Here is a 27,996-nt window from a genome sequence, read left to right as displayed (position 1 = left end):
AGCAGGGAGCTGAGCTGGAAGGGGAGCAAGCTTAAATCAACACTCCAGAATGGAACACCAGTTTACAAGGTGAGGCTTAACCAACTGTACCACAAATGCTGCAGCACCTGAATTCTTTTTGGAGCATACCATACCTTGAAAGATTGTTAAAGGTCTCATGATCTTTTGGTAGCTGTGCCAGAGTCCAGTACCAAAGTTGGACACGCTACCCTCAAGTAAGCCAATTCAGATTATCTGAATACTGGTCCAAGAGAAACTAAAAAATTCAGCGTATCCCAGGTTCTTAACACACACACACACACACACAAAAAAAAAACAATGTCAGAACTCAATAAATTAGCACTGAAAACACTATGCACAAGGGCTCCTTCCAAAGAGATTATAGGAGGCCTAAAAATAGTGCAAAGAATTATGCTGATAACAAATATAAGCCTGATACTATGTTATATTCAAACTTCTAACAGGATCACTATGGAACCTCAAGAATGTCCCAAATCAGATACCCACAAAATGATTATGTAGTTATCACACAGCTATCAAATAAAGACCAACATAAAATGCAGCACTGAGAGGTCAGCATGGTGGCTTAGCACACTAATCCTCTACTTACAATGCCAGTATCCCATATAGGCATTGCTACATGGCCCAGCTGGTCCATTTCCAATCCGGCTCCTTGTTTAAGACCTGGAAAAGCAGCAGATGGCTTGTGTCTCTGTGCCCTGGCCCCCACCTCAGACTCACAGGAAAAGTCAGCTTTCTGGCTTCAGACAGACAGTTCTGCCTATTGCTGCTATTGGGGGAGTAAACCAGTGAACAGAGAAGCTCTTTCTTTCTGTCTTCCTATAAATGTGCCTTTCAAATAGAAAAAAAAAAAGTTAAAAAAAAAAGCCAGCAATATTGAAGGATTATGTTATCCTTATGTACGGCAGCCAACCTATTTGACTACAAGGCCAAGGAAGAAACAGCCCTCACTGTGTTGCACCAAGCAAGACACCAAGGTGCTCATGACAGCTCTTCAACCAGGGAACCTGAAGACTCTCACCCCTGGGCAGACAGACACGCAAGGATCCCAGAGTCTGCCCATCTTACAGATGAACATGGGATGCAAATCTCTCCCTCAGGGAGAAATAGTGAACTCTGCACCCATAGCTGCATAAGTCAATGACTTCCTCTGCATTAGGACCTGCTGGCTTAGGAAATGCCTATTTCTCTTTGAATGCAAGCTAGTGCCTAAGTCATAATCCCTGGTAATGTGGTAAGCACATTATAACTATATTTTCAGATGCATCATAACCATTTCCTTTAAAACTGTTTGGGGCCCAGCGCAGTAGCCTAGCAGCTAAAGTCCTTGCCTTGCACGTGCCAGGATCCCTATGATCACTGGTTTGTGTCCCGTCAGCCCCACTTCCCATCCAGCTCCCTGCCTGTGGCCTGGAAAAGCAGCTGAGGACGGCCCAAAGCCTTGGGACCCTGCACCCACTCAGGACACCTAGAAGAGGCTCTGTGCTCCTGGCTTTGGATAGGCTGAGCTCCGGCCACTGCAACCGCTTGGGGAGTGAATCAAAGGATGGAAGATCTTCTTGTCTCTTCTCCGTAAATCTGACTTTCCAATAAATAAAAATAATACATTTTAAGAAAAAAAAGATTTTTGTGTTTTTAATCATTAGAACCAGAAAACTAAGAAAATGTTATGAGTAGTGAACGTCTCTGTGAAAACACATTAACTGGGATTAAACCTGCATTCTTATTCATTTACTCTTTCAAGTAATTATAGAGAGATTCTTTCTCCAGCACAGGAACAGAGAATAATATAACCTAGAATGTGTACAGGAAGAAAGCAAAAATACTCCAGCTAAGATGTTATTTTCTCAAAGCTAAGATGTTATATGGTAGCAGTAGGGGAGTGGAGTTATGCACACTTTTTAAAAGTGCCAATAATTCAAGTATGTAATTAACCTCAAAGAAAATTGCATTCCCCTTCAAGGTTCCTGTATTTATCCTTTTACGTCCGATTTACAGAAAATAAGACAAGATCAAGTTTTGAATGGAAAGTATCAGTGGAGTATTACAGCGGGAGGCAGTATTGCTAAGATGTGTTTAGCCTGGAGGAAGATTTCAAATCTATAAACCAGGGATAACCCGATAGGCATATCTACAAAATGATAGAACTTATATTTAAACTGCTAAGTAGCAACTGAATCTTGGCTTTGGAAGATAAAAACTGCCAACAGATTATCAGAACTGATAACTTTAACCATGATGGAGAAGGCAAAATAAAACCCAGATTTTATTTATGACCTAATTTTCATTTTTTTAAACTTTGATGCCCTACACAATTACTTCACCATCTGTCCCCATACTCTATTCCCACTGTTAGAAAAATGAGAAACCTAGGGGCCAGTGCTATGTCTCAACAGGGTAGTCCTCTACCGTGTTGCTGGCATTGCACATGGGTACTGGTTCCTAAGACTGTCCCACCTTGGATCCAGCTCTGTTTACAGGCCGCGGAGGCAGCAGAGGATGGCTCGGAAGCAGGTGCACCCACATGCGAGATATGGAAGAAGCGCCTTGCTTCTGGTTTAGAACCAGCTCAGCTCTAGCTGTGGGAGTCAAGAGGGGAGTGAATCAGCAGATGGAATATCTCTCCTGTGTAAAATCTGCCTTTCAAATGCAAATACATGAATCTTTAAACAAACAAAATAAGACATCCCCTCAATTGTGCCTCAGTGAAACACTGAGCTATGAAACATTAGCTCTCTTTTGGTTAATGCCAGCCCCGCTACTGACTCTGGGGACACTTTCTCTTAATTCAGTATACATACACAAATATTTCAGAAGTACAACCTCCTCTACTCAATAAGAAGCAAATACTCTGGCAAGAATCCTCAAATTTTGTTTCTTCAGAAACTCAAATACTTCTGGTCAAATATTTATTAGACTCTAACATATTTAGACAGTTTCTGGATGGAACTGGAGGAGAGGGAAGGAAGAAGTGAAGCAGACAGGAAACAAAGTCTAAAAGAATTTCCCAAAGTCCTTGTGATGGGTGAACGACCCTATCTCAGGTCAATATCCGGAAAAAAAAAAATTTGTGCTTAAGTTAACTAAGCCGTATGAAATGTCCCACCTGCATTTTGTCTGGTAAAGTGCAATGGCCGGGATTTTCCCAAAGATGAAAGTAACGAGTTCTCCTGCTTACTCAGGCTGCCACTCCAGTCTTCAGGGAGTCACAACACCATCTTTCTTCCTTCCCAATTCTCGCGTTCCTGTGTTTCCCCTCGCATATTAATAGCTACCCTTTGGCTCTAAACAAGCACAGAGATCTTTCTGTTCTTTTTAGAACATCTGTCACATTTTACAGTTTTATTTCTGCAGAGTAACCTGCTTTGTCAGAGTTTACTGATTTCCCCTGAGTCTTTCATTGGACCAATCCAAAGAAAGGGCTCACTGTTGTCAGTGCTGTGCCTCCTGATCGAGTTGGAGGGACATGTTACTACCTGACTACCTCTATGTTATACAGGACATCTTCCTGTCCTGCGCACTGGCCACTCCCCATTAGTGTCCTATTCTCACCGGTGTCCCATCCACTCTCTTCTATCCACGGGGTGGCCCTCGCTTCCTCCTGCCAGCCTTTCTTTGGAACCACCAATGCCCTGGTTTCAAAAACTGCCCTGGATTACACCAAAGCTCATATTCATCAGTAGTTCTGTCATGCATGCTTTCCATTCCCCAAACTACCCTGGGGCCCTCACTTCTTCCACTGGGTTCTTCAAGGAGTTCTTCCAGAACACTGTTACCAGTTCTTCTTGCCATTCTGTCCCTAGGCCACATCAGCACACACTGGCATCAGAATAATCCTCTTCATTCACTCCAGGACTGTCCCTCACCTCTGCTCGCCTCATCCTGCATCATCTGAGTAAGCATGGGGAAATCCCAGGCTCCACTTAGTAGATACCTGGCCTCACATTTCCTCAGTATGCAGGAAGCCCCAGAACTAGTGGACAAAACCATTCTCCTCCCGGAGGACATGCAGTGTCCTTACCTCCGCTTTGCTCTTTTCCTTCTCTCTTCCTACCTTTTTGCTTAGTTCCGTAAGAATAATGGTCCTCTAAGGACACACTCAACCTCTGCAGCTTTTCACGGCAAGGAATAATACAAGTTACAGATGAAACAAAGTTCCTAATCAGCCAGGATTTAAACAGAGAGGCTAGCTGGGATGGTCCAGGTGGGCTCAGGGAAATCAATAAGGTGGAAGAGTCAAAGTTAGAGGAGGATGTAACTAGGCAAGCAGTAACAGCTGGCCTCAGAGCCAGACAAGAGACCTGCAGCATCGGGAAAGTGGGTGATGTTTAGATGCTGATTAAGCACGGCAACTGATTCTCTTCCTCAGGCTCCAAACATCACCCAGCTAACCACCTGGATTTAGCATTGTCATATTTGTGTTAGACTTGGAATTCCAGAACTGCAAAATAAATTTGTGTTCTTGAAAGAATAGGTGTCTGCTGCATTTGTTACTGCAGCAATAGAAAATTAGTATACCTTCTTTGTATTATCATCAAAATTCTATCCTCCTCTAATGAGGTGTCTGTTGTCACAAGTGCCCTCCATGCCAACTGTAGCAGATGCTGAGTCTTCCTTTCTCAAAACTTTCCAGTGTACCTGGCAGGATTTAACAGGTGAATTTCTGTCTTACGCACCTATCATGAATCAGCCAAACTGTACTTGATTTTCCTCATTTGCAATACATCTCTCACAACTGTTCTAAGAGTTAATTTCAGAAAACATTAATATGCATGACTTTCAGTCTTGTCTATATAACTGATCAACACATCAGCAAAGCATGTGCCTATTCATGTTTATTTTGGGTACCGTTTTCATACAAGGAAAGCCTAGAAATAGTTGTATTTGAACACTGTTCACCTGAAAAGAACACTGTACACTAATGAATCAGCTAGAATAAAATTTATACTCACCACAGTAAACAGAACGAGGTAAATCATTACCAAAAGAGGATATAAAGAAAAAAGTGTAAACCAGTAAAAAGCAACTTCATAATCACTGTTCTCTATCTTTCTAAAGATTGCTAAAAATTTATGTGAAAGGCAAAGACACTGAAAAGAATCAAAGAGACAGAGATCTTCCATTTGCTGATGCTCCACCCAAATCCCTGCATCGCCAAGCCTGGGCCAGGCCAATGTGAGAGCCAGGAACACAGTCCCTGTTGCCCAAATGGGTAGCATGGACCACACTCTTGAGCTGATGCCTCCTCAGGTTAGCATCAGCAGCAAGTCTGAATCAAAGCAGAGCCAGGACTTGAACCTAAGCACTCGGATGAGATGAGGACATCCACAAAAACCATCTTAAACACTATGCAAATGTCCATCCCTCCATCTTCTAGAGTAATAGCAACAGTAATAAACAACCAGTAGTCATTGTATACACCGTCACCAAACAAGCAGTATGCAACTGATCAAAATACAGCATTATCTAAAAGTGCCACTTTGCTCTCTAATGCAAGTACACTGTCCATTTTAAGTTTCAAATTAAAAACATAATGAAGCATAACAATCGTACAGAGTCAAATGGCAACTTGCATAATTCACTACTATGTGTAATAAAACTTGCAGGGAATGAAATCATTTTCCTTAAGGAAAAGCGGAAAATTTATATGAAATTTATAACTCCATAATCAACAGGAAAGAAGTAAGACTTTTAAAGGCGCTGAGCTCTTGATGAGAAGCATAATTTTATACTGACCAAAGCATTGTGGGTATATACATTTTCAAACATTCAAAAGTAAATAGAAAGGCAATAAGCTCCACTAAGTGGATTTTAAAAATGAACTCGGAGCCAGGATGCTATAGGACAATACACTAGACAAACAGAACACGTCTATCTGAGAGCCAGTGATAAGACAGCAGCCGACTCAGAAAATGCAGTCAGGGAACGGTGGAAACACATCTCCATTCCGAAACACAAACCAAATTATCTTTGCAAGCTATTTGCTAACTTACTTAGGAAGGGTAAATCATACATGCCACTGTGAGAAATAAAAGAGGATAAGAGAGTGACAGTAAACACCCAGTGAGTCTTCAATAGACGATAAAGTAGTTTCATTTGAGAATATTCTAAACCCAGAAACAGGGAAATTCAAATAATATACATGAAAAACCCACAATGCTATTTATACTGATTAGCTGAAACAAATGTTCTAAAATTTTAATGCATCTTTCAATTTAGTAGAAGATGTGAAAGAATATCAAAAGGTCGCAAGAACCCAATGTGATAGCCTAGTGACTAAAGCCCTTACCTTGCTGGGATCCCAGCTGCTCGACTTCCCATCCAGCTGCCTTTTGGCGGCCTGAGAAAGCAGTAGATGATGGCCCAGGGCCAGAAAGTCTGCATCCGCATGGGAGACCTGGAAGAAGCTCCAGGCCTCAGATTAGCTCAGTTCTGGCCACTGCACCATGTGGAAGATGGAAGATCTTTCTCCATCTCTCCTCCTCTGTGTGCATCTTTCCGATAAAAATCAGTCTTTAAAAAAAAAACACTAAAAAAGGGACTGATATTGTGGCAGGCATCAACACCAGCATCCCCTATAGATGTTGGTTCAAGTCCCAGCTACTCCATTTCTGATCCAGCTCCCTGCTAACGCACCTATGAAAATAGAGCAGATGGCTCAAGTGTCCGGGGCCCACACCTATGTTGCAAGAACCACATGGAGTTTCAGGTTACTTGCTTCAGCTTGGTCCAGCTCCAACTGTTGTAGCCATTTGGAGAGTAAATTATCAGATAATCTAAATTTGCCTTTCATATAAATCTTTGAAAAGAAGTTTGCAGAAAAATGAAATCTAAAGGTATGTTTACTTTAGTGTCCAAAAAATTTGGAAGACATGTACAGCTGACGTTATAAGTTTTTTGGCACCAAAATAAACTTAGCCCTTCCACACCGCCCAAGTCTAAATGATACAGTGGGAACTGTTGTCATGATTGTGTTAAAGAGGGGCAGTGGGTGGTAGATACACAAAGACAGAGGATATAGTCAGCTGGTTTTGGAGGGAGGAACAAAATAGCCACCCATCAAAAAGACATAAAGCTAAGTGGAGAAGGCTCCTAACCTGGATAATAGGGAAGCAAAAACATGCCACCATGGCCCCTCACCCAGCAGAGGGGCCTGGACACTGAGGATTTCAAGTAGCTCAGAGCAACTGAACATTGGAATAATGAGGAGGCAGCTGTGAACAAACATGTACCTGGAGACTACACAAATTGGAAACAGATACTCCACAGGCCCAAACGAGTGATGAAGTCAACTGCAAGAGATACAATAGCTTTCACCTAGAAGAGGTTGACAGGCTGTGAAATACTGCAGGCCAACAATCTTGCACAAACCAAGAAAGATTTGACTTCAGTCTTCCACAGAAATTGTTTGGGAGACAGTAAGTGTAATCAGCAACCTCAAATGCTATTGTCCAATGGGCCAGGAAACCAGTAATGTGAAGAGAATGTAGCAAATGCCTGTTAAATGCTAACACTACCCTACCTCAAGAAATGAATACTTACCAAACCCCTAACAATCTAAAATCACTATCACCATGGAACACGCTTGCCAGGAAGGAGAAAGAATCACAGTGCAAGCAACATCCATTAAGTTGAAGCTATAGAGGTCCTTAAGGGGGGAAATAAGGAAGACCACAATCCGCAAAAGCAAATGAGAAGCTAACAAAAAAAGTACTGCAAGGTGTCAAGGAAGAGAAATGAAAAAGAAAAAAACAAAACAAAAAAAACAAACAAAAACAAAAACCCAGCTAACAGCCAGTGTGGATAACAAGACCCTGACTAGAGAGGAAAGACCAAAGTCCTACTGCGGTGATACAGCTGGACTCCTCACCACCAAATTCTGGTTTAATCACTAGTTTTGGGCTTGACAAATTCAAATTTTAAAATGCTCAAACACTGAAGCCCTGGCAACAAATTCACAAGTCAATCAAATGCCACTCAAGAAATTTAGGTACATTTTAAACCTCTGCCAATCTTTTTTTTTTTAATGATTTTTAAAATTATTTTATTCTTTATTTACAAGGCAAAGTGAGAGAGAGGGCAAGAGAGAAGAATAAATATTCCATAGGCTGGTTTACTCCCCAAATAGTCACCAACAGCCAAGTCTGGTCCAGGATAAAGTTATAAACCTGTAATTCCATCCTGGTCTCCTTGGTGACTGGCTGGCACACAAATCCTTAGGACACAGTCTGCTGATTTCAAAGCACATTAGAAGGAAGCAGACAGAAAGCAGAGCAAATTAGGATTCTGATTCAGTAGCCAGCACTAGCAAGCAGTAGCTTGAATTGCTACATCACAATCCCATCTCCCTTTAGCAGTCTTTTGTGTTAGTGTGAAAAGTGAACCAGCATCGTAAACAGCACAAGAATGACTAGCAACGATGCAGCTACAGTAATGAAACAGGAAAAAGGAAGGCACTGAGTCACAGAGACAGACAGATGCTACAGAAGGAAAGCCGAGCTCCTCTTATTTTAACTGGGAAGAAATACAAGGAAATAAGGGGACAGAAGGAGAACCATTTCAAAATGGAGGGAAAGAAGTCAACACGTAAAGAAAGTTTACATTCACAAAAGTGACCAGAAGATCTACAAGTTCAGCTCCACATAACAGAAGCCCTCGATCTGGCCAAATTTAGAGAAAACAATCACCTTCTCAGAGACTGTTAGAATTTATTTTAAAAACCCAAGCGTAATAAATGCCAATAAAACAAAGTATGAATGAACACATCAAGAACATAATCATGAAAGATTTCAGACCAAAATATGGAAATTGAATCATTGCTTATTCTGTAATGATGCTTTTCATCTTGGAAACTTATAAGGCTATCATTTTAAATATGCATTTCAGATAGTCATCAAAACATGGTTAGTCATTTGGGAAACAGTGACTACAACCTTACTTTAAAAAGCAGTCAAAGATGATGATCAGTATATTAAACATTCCATGGGGAAAAAAATGCTCTAAAATAGATTTAACCAAGGGCATACATAACTAGAAAGTGAAATTCATGTTTATTATCAAAAAGACGACGACTATTAGTCCAAGACATAAAATCCTGCTGCAAGAGAAAGCGTACCTGCCAGGAACATTCCAGAAGGACATTTTACAACTACAGTTGCTGCTTTACAGATATGTATGATTTTTTTTTCTTTCCCAAGAAAATGTTCACTTAATTTTCTGTGTCAGATGTCCAGGAGAAAAACTGAATTCTTAGAATATATTGAATATTTCATGAGTTGAGTGCAAGAAAGGCTTACCCAGTATTGATGGAAATGATTTCTATCAGCGGATTCTTCCTTATCTTTGGCAAATCCAGTCGTGCTCCCCCAAGCCGCCTTCCGTTCTCCTTTTTCTGACCCAGCAGTCTCACGGAGTGACCTTCCAATCAAACACACAGACATACATTAGCAAGGATAATACAACTTCAGTTCTCAGTTTAACAAGTGTGTTTGCCTTTACATTTCAGTGTGGGAATGGGAAGCAAACAACCTACACAAGATGCCATCATTGGAAACTAAGGAATACTGTCAAAAAGCACAACAGTCATGTTTAAGGCTTATACTTAGATGTGCCTTGGAGGACCACTGCAGTGGCACAGATGAAGATGCCAGTGGCAATAACAACATCGCAGTCCTAGCTGCTCCACTCCACGTTTGATCCAGCTCTCAGCTAACCTGCCTAGGAAACAAAGTGGCGGAAGACGGTCCAAGTGATTGGGTTCCTGCCAGCCACAAGGAAGAGACTGAAAGAACACAAGGGTCCCGACTCCAGGCTACCCAGCCCTGGCAACTGCAGTCATTTGGGGATGAACCAGTACACGGAAGATCTCTCTCTGCCTTTCAAATTATTAAATATTTTTAAAGTGCCTTGCTTATATTATTTGCACATTTTTACTTCAGAGATGAGAAAGCAAAATAGAAATATCCTCAAAATATCATTCCACAAGTGTGACTGCTCCCCAGTGAAGCAAACATCAAACTAAAGGAGTAAACAATCAAGACTGAGAAAAAATGTACTTTAGGGCTCACTTGGCTAAAACAGACAAAACTTTCTAAAGGTTTATAAAATGTCACATTAGAAACATTTTTATAGTTCCTTTTTAACAAGACTTATTTGAAAGGCAGATTTTTACAGACAGTGAAGTCTTCCATCCATTGGTTCATTCCCCACATGGCTGCAGTATCCAGAGTGGAGGTGAGGTGAGCTGAGCTGAAGCCAGGAGCCTCCTCCCAGCCTCCCAGCTGAGAACCCTGGTCCAAGGTCTCGGATCATCCTTTTGTTTTACCAGGTCCTAGGTAGAAAAGTGGGTAAGAAGTAGAGCAGCCAGGACATGAATCAGTGTCCATCTGGGATGTCAGCACTTTACATGAAGAGGATTTTTATAATTCTGAGGTGTATTCTATATCCTATAAAGTTCATTCACTGTGGGCATGCAATTTAATGATTCTCTATTTTTATAGCTTTGCAATCACTAACCCAGTTTGAGAATAATTCAATCATCCCAAAATTCCCTCATTATAAACAGTTCAACTCTCTCTCTCTGCATACCACAAGCAAGTAAGGTGTACTTTGTTAATCCCTTCACTAGCTGATAGATATGGGTGTGCATCCAACAAATTGCATTTACCAAAAAGCTTCTATGAAGATTCATACATCAACGTTTGTATGACCGCGTTTTCATTGGACTTGGGCAGAAACGTGGGGAGGAATTTCTAAGACGTGCTCTCCTGACTCTTGTGGTTGGTACCATTTAATAATCTGGCCAGCAATCAATAAAGTTTCAGATTTTCTATATCGCTGCAAACATCTCATATTGTAACTTTTCTTTGGTAACAGCCAAAATGGTAATGAACTATGATTGTAGTTTGGAAAATACACATAACTTGCCAAATGTATTTCCTCAAAACTGGTTAATTCTAATATGCTAACTTGATTGGACAACAGAGTGCCTAACTATTTTGAACAGTTACTACTCTGTAACTTTCTAGGCTGGGATTTCTGGGTGAGATTAACACTGGATTTGGTAGATTAAGCACAGATGATTCGCTGTAATGCGTGGGCCGCACTCCCTCAGTTGAAAGCCTAAAGAGAACAAAAAGGGTAGCAAGAGTCCGTTACTCTGGACTGACTGCAGGAGCTACAGTACTGGTCCTTCTCAGCCTGCGCTCACACTGCAGTGCTCTTCAGTCACGAGTATGTTTGCTGGTGGAGTGGAACCTACATCACTAGCTCTCCCGGCTCTCAGGTTCTCAGAGTACACACTGCCTTTCCAGCATCTCCAGCTCCTGTTGTGGAGTGGACAACTTCCCAGTCTCCACAATTGCACACATCAATTTCGTGTAAAGCATCTCTCCACTTTTAGCATTTTAGTTAGTATCAACTGAATGCGTAACACTCACCCTCTCCCCAGTTTTCCAACATTTTAACTGCGATATTGCCATTAATGAATTTTAAGAATTCATAGAGAAAGCCATTCATATCCAAAGGCTGCACATTTGCAGGTTCAAACAACCAATGACAATATTCCAAGTCATTTGCTATACTAAACATACACAATTTGCTTGTCATTATTCCCTAAGCAATACAGACTTGCTACTTACACACCATTTACATTGCATTACATCTACATCTGAGGATGACTTAAAGAATATGAGGATATCTAGAGATCTATGCCAATATTATGACGTTTCTATCAAGCGACACTCAACATGTGCAGAATTTGGTATCCCAGAGGGGCCCTGGAATCAATCCTCTGCAGATACGGAGGAACAATTGCATACTGTGGTTACAAGAATTCTATCAGATATATGATATGTAAATATTTTCTCAGGCTGTGACTTATATTTTCATTTTCATGATAGCATCTTTCGGAAAAAATGTTCAATTTAATTAAGCTCAATTTATCTTGTTATTTCTCTGATGGCTCATGCTCTTGCTATCACATGTAAGAATGCGACCTACCCTTAGGGCAGAAGGCTGTCTCATATTTTCTTACGAGTGCTTTATTGTTTTAGCGCTTACGTTTAAGCCAAGGATCTGCTTTATTAATTTTGTGTATAATATAAGTTCCTACTTTTTTAAGATGGACATTCAATTGTTTCATACTTATTTCCTTTACTTCTTCCTCTTTTGTGCTTCTGTGATGCCTATTAACATAAACGCTGCATAAGGCCAAAAAACATGGTGCTTTAACCATTGCTTTATATACCTGTATTTTTATAACAAAGGAATATTTTTACAGTATTTACACATATCCAAATGTCATTTCCAGCCCTTGCAATTTGTTACAATTTGATACTCCTTCCTTTCTGCCTCAAAAACTTTAAAAAACGCCTGATAAAACAACTTAGCTATCAACTCCTACAATTCTTTGTTTATTCAGTTCTATCCCACTTTGCTTTCTCTATTAAAAATAGTTTTGTCAAATATACAACTGACAGTTGGCAATCTTTTTCATTAAGCTTTGAATATAACATTCTACATCTTATTCATTATGGTGTCTGGCATCAACCATACATGTCTTTGTTGCTCCCCTGTGTAAGTCATTTCTTCTCCTAGGCTTTCAAGAGCTTTCCTTTTCAATAGTTTGTAAGTTTTCTAGCTCTGGATCTCTGACTATCCTATAGTAGATTCCATTAATTTTTGCATTAATAAAGTAACATTTATCACCCAATTTATGAAGCTCTCATCATTTTTTAAAAATGATTTTCTTCTGTAATTGCCATAACACATTTGGCATTCTAGATATCCCATAAGTCTTTCAAGCTGTTTTAATCAGTTCCCTAAAGAGACAAAATCCATGTGTGTGTATACACACACACACACATATATACATATATATATTCACAGAGATACATAGAAAGGAATTTACTAGGGAAATTGCATGACATGATTACACTGGCTACAAAGACCCGTGAAGAGCCATGAGACATAAGCCAGAGAATTAAGGAATCCAATCTCATTGTTTATCACAAGTCTCAAATCTCAGAATCCAGGGAACCAAGGGTGCAATTCTCTGTCCAAAGCTAAAGTTTCAAGAGCCTAGAAGGCCAGTTGGTGTGAGTCCTGTAGTCAGGCCAAAGAACCTGACCTATGAAGCCCCAACACAGAAAACGAACTGCTCCCCAGCACTGCAGCACTCAGTCCACTGAGACAGTCCACTCTTTTATGTTGCAGCCTGGCACCCGAGCTCACTGGATGATGCCTTCCCAGACTGAGCATGGATCCTCTCTACTCAGCCCATTGACTCATATTCTAATCTCTGAAGGCACCCTCACTGACTTCCCAATCTGTAATATAAAGGAAAACCACCTGGGTATCCCTTTCAAAAGAAGACATATAAACTTAGTCTTACTAATGTGTTGGGAGTCAACACTGCTTCACTGGCTTTCTGAGTATCACTTATTCTCACAAACACTTGTAAGCACGGTGAAGGACATTTCAAGGATTAGCGGAGTAACATGTTGATTCGCTTTTAACCATTTGTCCAGCTTTATTGTTGCTTTTGGGAGAACAATCTGATGACCTACTCATGAATTCACGCCAGAGGCAAAAAATATGCAGGTTTTTAAAATCAATTAAAAATACCTTCAAATACAGATCGATTACAGAAACAAGACTCTAAGCAATTATCGCCTCTCATTTTGGAAACATGCATTGCTTAAGTATCTGCTGTACAGATAGCTTTTCAAAACCAGAAGTAATAAAACCATCAGGAACAGCTTTTTTACACTAATGACTTTAATAAGAAACACTAATACTTCATTCATCTGAAAATTTTTTGCTCTGACATGAAAATATAACTAAAGTCAAGGAAGCATCTAGCAAATGAAATTCCTCAGATTTTCAAGATAAGTCGAACTCATCAAAAGTCCAGTTAATGAAGAGGTGAGCAAGATTGGCATGATAACATAATAGTGCTCTATGAGATGCCAAAAGTTCAATAATGAGTACACAAAGGCATGCCATTTCCATACTAGCATGAGACAAATTTCATTATGTCCTGCTGAGACTCTGGTAATACGCAGCCTGCACTAATAACATTTGATAAATTATTCATCTGCACTATCTACATGCAAATAAAGGAACATATCTGTGCACGATGATATAATGAGTTATTTTCCAAGCCATTAATTATAATTCCAATCCAATTCATTAAAAAGTAGTAGGTCTAACAATCAGCTATTTCTAATTGAAAAATATAGTACACTGAAATAAAGGAGAAAATACATTAAAAATCGTTTGCTGTATGGGGCCCAAGATAAAATGCAAAAAAATCAACCAGAGAATTATTTTCTTAAAAAAAAAAAAACATAGTGAAATAAATCTTGTGTCTGTGATTCAACATCACTTTTAAAAGTACTATCTCAAATAAAACTTTGCTGCTTCAAATTAATTGATTAATACATAGGCCATGGCCTAAAAACAAATATTGTGAATCATTACCTATCTTAAGTGCAATTATAGGTAGACTAGACTTCTAAAACAAACTGAAATTTTACACAGTGAAGAATAAAACTGAAGCAGCTGTCTTGAACATATCTTTCTAGAGAAAATGAAAGAAAACAAGGGCCCAAGAAACATGCTGAGAAAGTCAAGAAATTAAAAGTGAAAGGGAAATTCTCAAAGCAACATGTTCGGGAATCAAGATGGCAGAAAAGGGAAAGGACACGTTTAAATGGACAGAAAAACATCTAATCAGGATGAAGCAGAGAGGACATATTCCAGGAAATAGGAAAGGACAGAACAAAAGCAGAGGGGTACCTGGAGACTGACAGACACAGGAAAGCAGCGCACACAAAGGTGTGGTGTTGCAGTGACGGATTCTCCAGTGACATTCAGCTAATGGCGATCTGAACTCCACCAGCAGCCGGAACTCTACCAGCAACCAGGTGGGAAGGGACTTTCACTGAGAGCTTGGGAGGTGAGCCCAGACAAAGCACTCTCCGTCCTGCTGGTCCAGTTGCTTTGACTAGGAGCAGAGATAGAGCAGCAGATCCCAGATGGACAGTGCGAGAACAGGGTGGATTTCACAGGCCAGTCAGCCCCCTAGAGCTGAATCGGGTGCCATTTTGCGTAAGGAGGCAAAGACAAGGGAAGGGACTGAGCATACGCTGAGCTGGGAGTGAACTCATTTCTGACTCCGTGAACTGCATCAATGTGGCATTCTGCAGGTTCCACCCAAGACAGGTCTGCATAGCCTTAAGACCTGATGGCCAGCATATCAAGAACTCTAGTAGAGGCACGTCAGGCACCATTTTGTACACTGTGGCAATAGCTTTAGGACTGCAGGGGACAACAGTGAACTGCGCATGTGCTGAGCTCCACAGAGTCACGTGGATGGAACTGGTCCCGCAGGAAATTAATGCCGACTTTGGCATAGTACAGGTCAAAATAGGTCCGTGTGGCACCCAGAACTAACGTCCCACAGGTTCCAACAAGATCAGCACCACCAACAACCTAATTATATAGGACACCTGGTGTCTCTCTAATCCTGGGACCTACTACAACCGAAAGTGGCAGAAAGCTTGCAGAGACAACAGTGCAGCCTCAGCACAGTATCACAGGAGGTGGAGAGTGGTGAGCCAGGTGCTGGGGCTGTGGAGACCACAGTGGAAATCTGACATAAGAATCCAGACCTGGAATTCCCTGGAGGTTGTGGCACAAGTGGCTGCAAGCAAAGAGCTGTGTACCAACTGCAATAGCTAAAATCACATTGTAGACCTGTGTATGACAGAGCTTAGAAACCAGCCCAAAGGAAAAGACTCTGCTAACCAGAAGTACAATGACCAAGAGCAAAACAAGAGACAAAAGCACAATGAATATTTCTGAAAACTCCCCTGCAAAGGATCAAAACCCTATGCCAACCTCAGAGTTAACTGAAGAAGACATCGAGAAAATGGGGCACACAGAATTCAGAAAACTCATTCTAAAGCTCCTGATCAACAATGAGAAGCGCATACAAGAGTTCAAAGAATTTAAGGAAGCAATAAAGCAAATCAAGGCTGATATATCAGAAATTAAGAACACAGTAAAGCAAACTAAGAGTACAATGGAGAGTCCCCAAAATAGAATGAAGCAAGCAGAAGAAAGAATCTCAGAATTGGAAAATATTTCCTGTCACTAGGGGGAAGAAAACAAAAAGCTGGAAGCAAACCTGGATTAGGCCAAAAAAGTATTAAAGATTTGAAAGACACTATATGAAGAGGCCAAATATAAGAGTTATGGGAGTCCCGCAACATGCAGAAAGAGAAGCTGAGATTGCAAATGTATTTAATGAAATAATCAAGGAAAATTTCCCTAATCTGGAGAAAGAACTGGGAAACAAAATCCAGGAGGGGCACAGAACTCCCAACAAGCTTGATCAAAAGCGATCTTCACCAAGACACATGATCATCAAGCTCTCTTCAACTGAACATAAGGAAAAGATCCTTAAATGTGCATGTGAAAAAAAAATTGACATATAAAGGAATGCCAATTAAACTCACAGGAGATCTCTCACAGGAAACTATAGGCAAGAAGAGCGTGGAGAGACATATTCCAGATTCTAAAAGAAAAAAATTGACAGCCTAGGATAGCATATTCATCAAAGCTTTCTTTTGTCTTTGAAAATGAAATATAATTCTTCCACAGTAAAGAAACGTTAAAAGAACTTGCCTCTTTCAAACCTGCCCTACAAAGGATACTTCAAGATGTTCTCTTGACAGAGAAGAGGAATAGCACCTACCAAAACCAAAGGCAAATGGGAAGAACATGTCAGCAAAATGACAACAGAAGACTAAGTCAATGAACAACCCATTCCTAAAATGACAGGACCAAAGTACCACCCATGTATATTTAAGTCTGAATGTAAATGGCTTAAGTAAATCAAACATCATAGATTAGTAGACTGGATTAAAAAAAAACAAAATCCATCTATTTATTGTCTAGAAGAGACCAACAAAAATCAACGGAAACTATATCGCATGGGTTTTGATGTTTTCTGTTAGTTACATCTCTTCAAAACACTTTCTTCTGATTAAATCATTCAATGACTCATAGATCAAACAGTAGCATCATTTTCTTCAAGAAGGTTCTTGATTTTCATTTCTTCAGCTACACGTTAGTCATTTAGTAGCATGTTATTTAACTTCATGGTGTTGTTATTTCTTTTTTCTCCCTGATGTTGATTTTGTTTTGTGGCTTTTCATTTAAGGCAATGTATAGTAGCTGTGTAATGGAGACTGTCATAGCTAGTAATATGTCATTTAACTTCATGGCATTGTAAATTTCTACTTTTCTTTCTGTTGTTGATTTTGTATTATGACTTTTCATTTGAGGGGATGTACAGTTGCTGTGAAATGGAGACTAATATGCAGATGTGAGTATACAATGTAGTATGCATCTCTACTTCCAGACAAAGATGGACTTACAAAGAAACTGTTCACTATATCTTGACAATAGGATTCTCGACTCTCTGCCATTGTCCATGCCTGCAATGATGGACATATATTTTAATAATGATATAGAGGAACTAGGTGGGGGGAGGGAATTGGGGAGTGGATAAGGGAAATGCCAGGAGCCTATGGAATTGTATCATAAAATGATAATAGAATGTTTTAAAAAACCAGCATGTTCATTTTGAAGGTAAGTGAAGCAAAGACCACAAGTACACACCAACAAATTCCAAGGGTAAGGACTGCTTTTGTGATTTCTGTGAATTTCATCACCCTCTGGCAGAAGAGGGAGGGGAGAAAAAAAATCCGAGCAAGGGCATTCAAGAAGAGAGGGAAGGGCCCGGCGCGGTGGCGCAAGTGGTTAAGGTCCTCGCCTTGCACGCCCGGGATCCCATATGGGCGCCGGTTCTATCCCGGCAGCCCCGCTTCCCTTCCAGCTCCCTGCCTGTGGCCCGGGAAAGCAGTTGAGGATGGCTCAAAGCTTTGGGATCCTGCACCCACGTGGGAGACCCGGAAGAGGCTCCTGGCTTCGGATCAGCATAGCATCGGCCGTTGCGCTCACTTAGGGCGTGACTCATTGGACGGAAGATCTTCCTCTCTGTCTCTCCTCTCTGTATATCCGCCTTTCCAATGAAAAAATAATAAAAATAATAAATCTTAAGAAGAGAGGGAAGTGTTTATCTCATTTCATCATTTCAATCATGTAATAAAATGAAAAGGAATAATGGAAACAGATGGGAAGAATGATGTACCAGGTGACAAGACTGGCTAATAATGACACAAAGCGACTGACAAGATGGCGACAGAGATGTAAAGTGATCGACACAGATATGGCACTTCCACAGAAGAATGAAGGGGGGGGAGCACTCCATACATAGTGGGATACACTCAGTGTTAGCTCTCGGAGATCTTCCATCTTTTCCACTTTAAATGCAAATTCGTATTTCAATCCCTCTAATTAATGGTCAAACATGTCTGTAGGTTTATTATCTATCTTTAATAAACAGCCCCCTAAGTTGTTACTTACAAGTGTCACATAAAATTCAACCTGTTAAATTCAATTCTAAGCCTTGAGGCTGTCAGCAGTTATTTATAAAACAGCTAAAAAACCCTGATTCCATGCTGGTTTCTAAATTTGACTTAATCCACTAAAGAATGTTACTAAATTGTTTTTATCTTGCTACCGTTCGTATATGTCAAAAATTTTCAAGCAACAAGCTAACTTTTAAGTAATTCACTCTGATGTGCACATCTCTGCATTCATGACCTTGGAGGACTTCTAGGAAGAAAAACCCAAACACTGTACAATCACTGCCATCGTGGATGAACCAAGGCTCAATGCTGACTACAGATACCCCAAACCAGAAATCTTTCCTAATTCACATAGTGCTCAATGCATTGAGCATTACTAGATTGTACTGAGTTCATCTCATCAATAAATACTAGACAACCTATCCTGCCAATGTTATCAGAAAGTCCATTAATGGTCAGTCACACACCAAAAAAAAAAAAAAAAATCCTTGAAACACATAAAATGCATATTAGCGAAGACATGTTTTTGACACAAACCAAGCTTTCCCCCTTTATTCTCACAAACTAGGTAAGGCATTGTACATGTAGGCAGTAGGTTAGCACCACCTATTAAACACCAAGAATCTGGTAACTTGGATTTCTATTATTTTTGCCTTTAATTTTTTTTTCTTTTAAGGCCTCTATAAATAGCCAGATTTTCCTTCATTACTTTATTCAGTACACCTAATTTTAAAAGTTATTGATTTGTTTCCTCAACATGTGACCACCCACCAGCACCAGGGTGGGTTCATGCCAAGCTTTTTTTTTTTTTTTAATCTATTGTTGGCTGCCCTCACTTCCCACATACTATTAAACACACACTGAGAAGACTTTTCTGAACTCTCAACTCTGGGTCAACATACTGCAAAACGTCCTAGTAAAGCGATCCAAGAAGCACAATGCCAGGGCACAAGGCGGAAGACGACTGGTAGGAAGACAACTGGTAAAAAGACAAGTGACAAGAAAAAAAAAATGAATAGAAGAAATGCAGCTTAAAATTCCCCTTCAATAACTTTGGCCATACTGTTTTATTTAATAATACACAATGGTGTTCAACGTAACCTGCCTAAAATATGAGTAGTCACTTGACACATGAACAACAAGCATTTTTAACTATCCAAACACAAAGCCAGAGAGAAGCAGTCAAAAGACTGTCTCTATTATTTCTCCTTTTCAGGAAGGAGAGAGCAGGAAGCATGGAGGAGGAGAAGGGGGCAGGGAAGCATTTTCTGAAATTCAAACTAAAGTGTGACGCCCCCTTGGGATACTTTTATCTCAAAAAGGAAAAAAGTGAAGAAGTTGGGTTAAGTGGAAAAAGCAGTCTTGTCACAATTCTGTTGGAAAAATTCTTAAGTATGATTAACGCTAGAACTGACAAAAGCACCACGTTGTGATGCTTCAAGTTTCACTTTTTAGCTACGAAGATTAGGCAGTGTCCCGTCTTTCAGAGTCTCAAGAGCTTCACTGTTACTTAGAGCAACAGAGCAATGACACCTGGACAACGATGGTACCATGAGGTGAAAACAGTAAGAATCAAGGCAAATCATCAAGGAATAAGTGGAGAGCGTGTATGGTCCTTGAACACCTTGCCCAGAAGGCGGCTGGGAGGGCATGAAGGCTGGGGGAAGGAGATGAAGGGAAAATCCTGCCACCCAAATTACATCCCCAAAGTATTTAATATCAATGTCTGCTACACACAAAAATGCATGAACAGGAACTATGAAAGAAAATGATCATCTCTGTCAAAATGGATGGCTCCTGGGCATGTTTTCTGTCCATTTGCACATTGCACTGAATTCAGGCAAAGAAAATGAAGTTATGTTATCAAGAGATACATTTATCAAAAAATCCATGTCCACAGAATAGTCTCCTAAATCTATGGGTGACAGCTTCTCGGGACAAACTCCAAGGAGCACTTAATGGCGTGGGTTAATTATGTCTTTTGCAACTGCACATGCTTTTTATAACAGCACGAAGAGATTGTGGTGCCAGCTTTCCGTGTAAATCAAATGCACGTAAGAAGGGCCCAGAGTCACAATAAGGAAAGGCACTGTTGCGCACTGAATTCACTGTTGCATGTCTGCATGCTATTGTTAAGTACCAGGGATCAAATCCTGGCTCCACTTCCATTCCAGCTTCCTACTAACACAGCTACATGGTTACAGATGATGGTCCAGGTGTTTATCTGCCGCAAATGTGGATGACCCAAACCAACTTTCTGGATCCCAGCCTGAGTGCCAGCTATTGTAGAAACTTGAGAGGTTAACCAACAGATGAGAGAGCTCTCTTTTCCCTGCCCATTCCTTTTGTTGCTCTTCCTTTTAAAATACACGCTTTATTTTTTTTTAAGTCAAAACAGTCTGATGAATACCTCAAAATTATCTCACACATAAGGCAGACAGAGCTCCCATTCACGGATTCACTCGCCAAGCATCCGTGATGGTTAGAGCTAGGAACTCAATCTGGGTTTTCATGTTGGAAACAAGGATCCAGCTACTTACACTATCACTTGCCGTTGCCCAGGGTCTGCCTTGGCAGCAAACTAGAGTCAAGAACCAGAAGAGAGCATCAGATATGCCGAAGAAAGAAGTAGGCTAAACATCTACTCCCACAATCACATTTAACTTTTGAAACTCAGTCCAGATTCCCAATATCTATCTGTAATTACAATTTCAATTCTATTCTTGTTTGCCTCAAGCCACAATAAAGGATGACAGAAGCTAGGGAAACAAAGCTGGAGAGTTGGCTCACCTAAGTCCCTGTAAGAATGCCTGTCCCTCCTCAGTGCCCTTCATTTCACCTCTAGTTAAAAGCTGGGCACACTTGGGGTGATGTTCGGTGTAGTAGCATAAGCTGTTTGTGCTACGTGCATCCTAGTCTCAGCTCTGCTCTCCACGCTCGCTTCCTGCTAACATGCACTTGAGAAGACGCAGATGATGAAGCCTCAATCTCAGAATCAGACACCCGGACTGAGTTCTAGGTTCCTGGTTTCAGCCTGGCACATCCCTAGCTGCTGCAAGCGTTTGGAGCTAACAAGCACATGCAACATAGCTGTGAGTCTCTCTCATCTTTTTTTCAAAAGGCAAAACATACTTGTATTGAAGGCAGTGTAAGGGCAACACAAACTAGGAAGCAGGCATCCAGGGTTTGCACGCCTTTAAATTCACACTCGTGGTCCCTGAGATTAGTGCTCTCAATGCTCTCAGCAGACACAGCAACAGCGCCACAAGTTTACCAAGGTAGGAGAAACAGAGATACATGTTTTACATTAACATACTACAACAGAATACACTACCACACATGCTAACTGCAAGAGAAGCCTGATTATGCTACAGATGAGCTTAAAAGGGCAGCATGGAGTATTTAATTACTTAATATAATGGGAAGACTGTCAAAATGTACCCCATCACCTTCCCAACCCATTCTAACCTAGCCATGCCCTTCATTTCTGTCCTGAAGAGACTAAAGCTCTTTCAGGAAACAGACTCAAAGAAATAACTGAAGTGAACTGTCAGATCCTGTGAGGGATGTTTCCAGGGCTAGGAAAGGGAAGGTGAACCCCATGCGCGTGTGGCCAACAGCTAAGGGAGAGGCAGAGGTTTCCAGGAGGGAGGCTGGGCAAGCAGAGCATGCAAATCCAGGATCACGTGCTTCACAGCATTCACTGCAATTCCCCATTGCCACTGACGTTCCGCTTCTTAAAAACAATCTAGTGAAAAGCCTATCACTAAAACCAGATTCTATTGAACAAAAGTTATTCATGAGGGAACCGCAGGGTAAAACACATACCTCTAAGAAGAAAATGCACCTAAAATGTAATTTATGAAACAGAAATTATGTGGCCTGAAATTCTTAGTTCTTGCAAAAAAACTAATCAAGTTGTGTTTTGTAAACTGAATCCTAATAACAAAAATAGTTATGAAATGTTGAAGAACAAAGCTACATTAAAATACTTTTATGTTTGCAATACCTGCCTGGCTTAAACACTTAAGACTTAGAACACAATTCACATTGTTAAAAAATGTGGGAAATCTTTTAACCTAACAATTGAAAAGCTAAAAAATAAAAAAAAGCATAAAGTGTGTTTCATACTAAATCCTTCAAACATTACCTTTAAAATACACAAGGCAGTTTTCTCTGCAGATTGTCTTAATAAGTTTTGTGGACTAGGTCATCTTTTGATTGCTTGTTTGCAGTTAATACTTTTATACTTTTATTTACTCATATCCTAATATTCCCAGTAAGCTATGAGCAAAATATTCCATGCAAAATTTTTTAAACAAATTAAACAAATCCATGTTAACTCCTAAAAAAAAAATATTTTACTAGGAAGGTTTCTGTTTCCAAAAAATAAATTGGCAATTATAACTAAGAAAACGGTAAGCAGAAAAAAGTCAAAATAAAGACAGGATATTAGAAGGATCAAATTGATGACAGAATGTGAACTACAAAAAAAGAATTAAGTAGTGATCTTAAGCAATAGCTAAGAGTCTAAGAAATGAAATTTTCTTGCTCACTTCCCCAAGTTCAGTGTAAGCAGCTTAGAAAATAGAAAAGGAATATGGAACCAGAGGACTAAGTTTCCAGTCATGGTTAACTGCTTCTTAGCTGCACAATCACCATGGTCCGGCATCCTGTGGAAGATACAGGAATTCATATATACAAAGAGGTACAAGCTAAAAAAGCTACACTGAAGTTCATGATATTTACCGCCATCATGAACTCAAGTGTACTCTTACCACGACCTACAGTGCTAACGACGTTTCTCAAAAGGCAAGGAGGTTGTCAAAAATGTCACACAACACAAGTGAAAGTCATATCCAATTTAAAAGCTCTGGAGAGACAGGAAATAGGTCACACATGGTTGCACTGATAATGATATTCAAGTCTATGAATGGCTTGTTAAATAAAGCAGATCCAAGGTCATCCCTAGGAAGTCACTTGCATTTTGATATAACTTCCCAAGTATGCGAGAAGGGCAAGAAGGATTAGTAGCGCATCCGGAACGGTATAGGAACGAGACTTAGCAATGTGCACCTAGACAGCATCCAAGTGACTCTCAGCTCCAGCAGTGGCTCACGACGGCGATGGATCCAGCTGGGGGACCACAAGAATCCTTGCCTGGCTACCTCATTCTAGTGGTAACCTCTCAAATTTGACTCTGGGTCACAAACTCATACAGTGCAACAATTTAAGGATGCAAGAGATATTCTAAACACACATCACACAATCAGGAAACTGTGTGGGTTGTTGAAGAGTCAGTCTGCAAAGCATCAGTATCGTATGATTTCCCTGATGTGTGGTAACTCATATACAAAATACAAAACACACTATATGGGCCAAACTGGGGTTTGGAGATTTGATTACTGTATAAAGCCCTTTGCCTAGACGCTTGATGAACAGTGTTTTTTCCAGCTGGTCATTTTAAAGAAAATTAAAGTATGCCATGTAAAAATTAAAAACCCAAATAAGCAAAGGAGGATGGAGGGAGCAGAAGTGAAGGGAACGCAAGGTGTAACGTATCATGCTTTTAAAACAGTATATTTGGGGCCCAGCACAGTGGCCTACAGTCTAAAGTCCTCACCTTGAATGCACCAGGATCCAATATGGGTGCCAATAATGTGTCCCAACAGCCCCACTTCCCATCCAGCTCCCTGCTAGTGACCTGGGAAAGCAGTCAAGGACGGCCCAAAGCCTTGGGACCCTGCACCCACTCGGGATACCTAGAAGAGGCTCTGGGCTCGTGAGCTCTGGGCTTCTGAGCTTCAGATCTGAGCAGCTCCAGCCACTGAGACTGCTTGGGGACTGAATAGTGGACAGAAGATCTTCCTCTCTGTATTTCTAACTTTGCAATAAAAATAAATGTTTTTTAAAAACTGTATAGATGTAACAAAAAAAGATACTGCAAAAATTAAAGCAGGAGGTAAGTTTGAGGGAAAGAAGAAGGGAAAGAAGTATGGTTTCTTAGAATTTTATCAATGAAATACATGAAAACTGCTTTATATTAACTTTTTTTCATCAGGTGACACTGCCAATGGCAGACGTCACTACAGTACACAGCTCGTCCTTTTGCCTTGGAGCATCACACAGCTGCATGCTTATATTTGTAGAGTTACGATAAACACTGAATGTATTGGAAGCCGTCTTTTATAAAGACATTTCAATTACTATTTCTTTATTGCCCTATAAAAATGTGCTGTATTACTTAGTGGTAGAGTTGACATGAGTAGAAGTATTTCTTCTTAAAATCTGTGAACTTCTACCTAAAACATATCAACAGCTGATGTCCTAAACAGAGACTCTAAGTGAGTTTTCTCCCTTCAAACCCATACGTAAACAAAACTGCTATTTATTCTCCTCGTTTAAGAAGTAATAGCTATATTTCTACTTCTCAGTGTTACAAAACTGAAGAAAATGCATGAATTAAAAACAAAGTACAGGGCCCGGCATGATAGTGTAGCAGCTAAAGCCTGGTGCATTCAAGGCAAGGAATCCCATATGGGCACCTGTTCTAATCCTGATGGCCCCACTTCCAATCCAGCTCCCTGCTTGTAGCCTGGGAAAAAGCAGTCAAGGACGGCCCAAAGCCTTGGGACCCTGCACCTGCATGCGAGACCCAGAGGAGGCTCCTGCCTTTGGACTGGTTCAACTCCTAGCCGTTGCTGGCGCTTGGGGAATAAATGGACAGAAGATCTTCCTCTGTCTCTCTTCCTCTCTGTATATCTGCCTTTCCAATAAAAATAAATTTTTTTAAAAAAGGAATAGTACACAAACCAACCAATAGATGCTGACTGTTAAGATAGCCAAAGTATTTTTATTATGTCCCTACTAGTATCATCGTTAGGGTTCCATGATAAGCACACAGGGTCAGTAAAGAAAGGACGTAATACAACCAGCAAAGCAAATTCTCAAATAAACCTATTCAAGAGAAAATAAAATTTGAATCTCTGATCTATCAATACCTGAGCTGTTAAATTACTCCATGATATCAACTTTTTAATTTGGCTATTATAAGTTACTTCCCCGGCAACATAACATCTGTGTTTGAAAAAAGAAAAAGAAACAAACAAACAAACAAAAAAAAACCAAAACCACACACCCTCGAGGTTACCTGAAATTTTGAAAACCAAACCTTAAACCTTTGATCTTTGAACTCTAATATGACCTGGTTTTCACCTTCTAATTTCTCTTTAGAGAACTCAGTGATAAAACAAAGAATTATCGATTTACTACTGTGTTAAGATCAAGCCCAAAAATACCAAAATTAATCAACAATACTCATTAGAAAATACCATGTATTTTTTTTGTTCATGCTCACATAACCTCCAAATCCCAACAGGCTAAATACAATTGGATGCCAGGTGGCAACAGGCTTACTGCTATAAACCACACACAAGTGGTTCATGGGTGTAGGTCAAGGTAGAAGAGCAGATCTGGAGGGACAAACTGTAGTTTTCTTCTTCTGTAGATGACTCAAACACGAGTGAAAACCAAGTTGAAAATATACAACAGGCATCTAACAGTACAGGTGGCTGCACCAAAAGGTGAGAGAATGGAGGTCATGGAACAGCATGCCAAAAACAACCGGAGTGAGTAGAAGACAAGATCATACTAAGAAGCTGCAAGCTAACTTCTTGGGCGCCAAGCACCGAGTGGAAATATAAGCAGGTGAGTATGTAACGCCCAAGGTCATAGCAACTGCACAGACTCAGAGAGCAGAGTCCTATGGCATATAACACCTGGACTCTTCCAGCAGGCCAGGTGGTAAACATGCAAAAGAACTGTCACCCTCGCACTCAAAGACCGCATCCACTAATCCACCCCATTCTAATATGAGAAAACTGAACCTCAGAAAATTACCTTGGTGAGAGACAATCAACCACGATTGGTTAACTTCTACAAAAGTCCTGTGACAACGGACACTGACTGTTGAAAGGACATACTGGCAGTAAAAACAGAAAGTGATGAACAGAAGCTGACTGGCAGTCCCAACTGTTCACTGAGAAAGAGATCTCAGATATGAGAGATCTCTTTGCTTCCTAATGTGCAAATTAAAGATACCTAGGCGGCTATCACAATTATTCCTTACCTCACTAAAAATCTTGCCACATTACTAACAGGCCTGAATCAAACCCATCAATGAAGGAAGATATCCATCAACCTCCTCTTAGCTCGCCTTTGCTGTCCACTCATTCTAGAAGATGCAGTCTAATAAATCCACTGCAGTCCAAACCAAACAGGGAAAAGTCATCCCTGACTAACTCAAGCTGAGGGAAGGGAATAGTGACAGGTCACCTAGTATTCCCACAGAAATTATATATCTCTACAAATCATTTGACAAACACTTAAGCACACTGTTAATTATTGATTTTACTTTTAGAGCTATTAGGTAATAAAATTGAACAGAAGTAGAGAATTTTTATGTGCCACTGTCATCCCCAGTATTAATATCCTGCCCTAAAATGGAACCAGAGTCTACACAGATACATCATCAACACCCAGATCCCACAGCTTACAGTGGAGAGCACTGTAGGTATTATCCATTCTATGATTCCATCACACCTCTACAGATTACAGTATCAAATAGGGCTGTGTTAGTCAGATTTTACCAGTAAGAAATACTTGCAACTCTATAAAGGAAGGGTGTTTATTATGGCTCATGGTTTGAGAGCACCCTGGTCCACAATTTGGGATTCTGTTGGTCTCTCTGGAACAAGGATCTCTCTGACGCTGGTTTATTGACATCCACAGTTTCCAACACTTGCATGGCATAACATCTGCAATTTCTCACAGGCAGTTCATGTTGCCAGCACCTCTACTTTCCTAAGATTTCCTCTGTACTGCCTTTATTTCTATATGTGATATATTCATCACTGCCTATCCTTTAAATAAATGCAATCACTGACCCTTTTTAGAAAATTTATTTAGTTTATTACTCCATGACACAATTCCATAAGCTTCAGGACTTCCTCTCCCGACAAATCCATAGCCTCATGACTTTCCCCATACCATCACAATAATATAGTGCTTCACAATTGGTCATAAGTTCATCACTGTGCTATTTAAGTGTACCCTGACACTGTAGGCATGGACAATAGCCGAGAGCCCAGCATCCTATTGTCAAAACACATTGAACAGTTTCATTGGGAATCTCTTTCATTTGAAAGCAGAGATGCACACTGCATTGTGCCTTCACGGCTGTATATGATATGCTCTACTACAGTTACTATGCATTCCCTTCAAAAACCGAAAAAAAATCAGAAAAATAGAAAACTTACAATATGAAGTTAAATAATATGCTGTTGAATGAACCATGTGTCACTAAAGAAATGGAAAGAAAATCAAAGACCTTCCTGAAGCAAATGATGCCACTGTGTGATCTATGAGTCCGCAAGGAAATCAGGAAAACAAAAACTTTTACTCAGTAACA

The 27,996-nt window shown here is 40.3% G+C and overlaps 1 protein-coding gene across 1 annotated transcript in view; it reads right to left on the bottom strand.

The window, feature by feature from the left end:
• Positions 1-27,996, bottom strand: part of CDKAL1 (CDK5 regulatory subunit associated protein 1 like 1) — a 640,980-nt gene that overhangs the window by 421,763 nt on the left and 191,221 nt on the right. The window contains exon 7 of the mRNA XM_040967680.1: positions 9,318-9,438. Coding sequence (XP_040823614.1) covers positions 9,318-9,438 — 121 coding nt within the window. The remainder of the gene's footprint in view (positions 1-9,317; positions 9,439-27,996) is intronic.

The sequence above is a fragment of the Ochotona curzoniae genome, unplaced genomic scaffold (genome assembly GCF_017591425.1).
Source record: "Ochotona curzoniae isolate NIBS_2020 unplaced genomic scaffold, NIBS_Ocur_1.0 scaffold_461, whole genome shotgun sequence".
NCBI lineage: Eukaryota > Metazoa > Chordata > Mammalia > Lagomorpha > Ochotonidae > Ochotona > Ochotona curzoniae.
The sequence above is the reverse complement of the archived record's forward strand: the minus strand, read 5'-3'. Positions and strand labels throughout refer to the sequence as shown.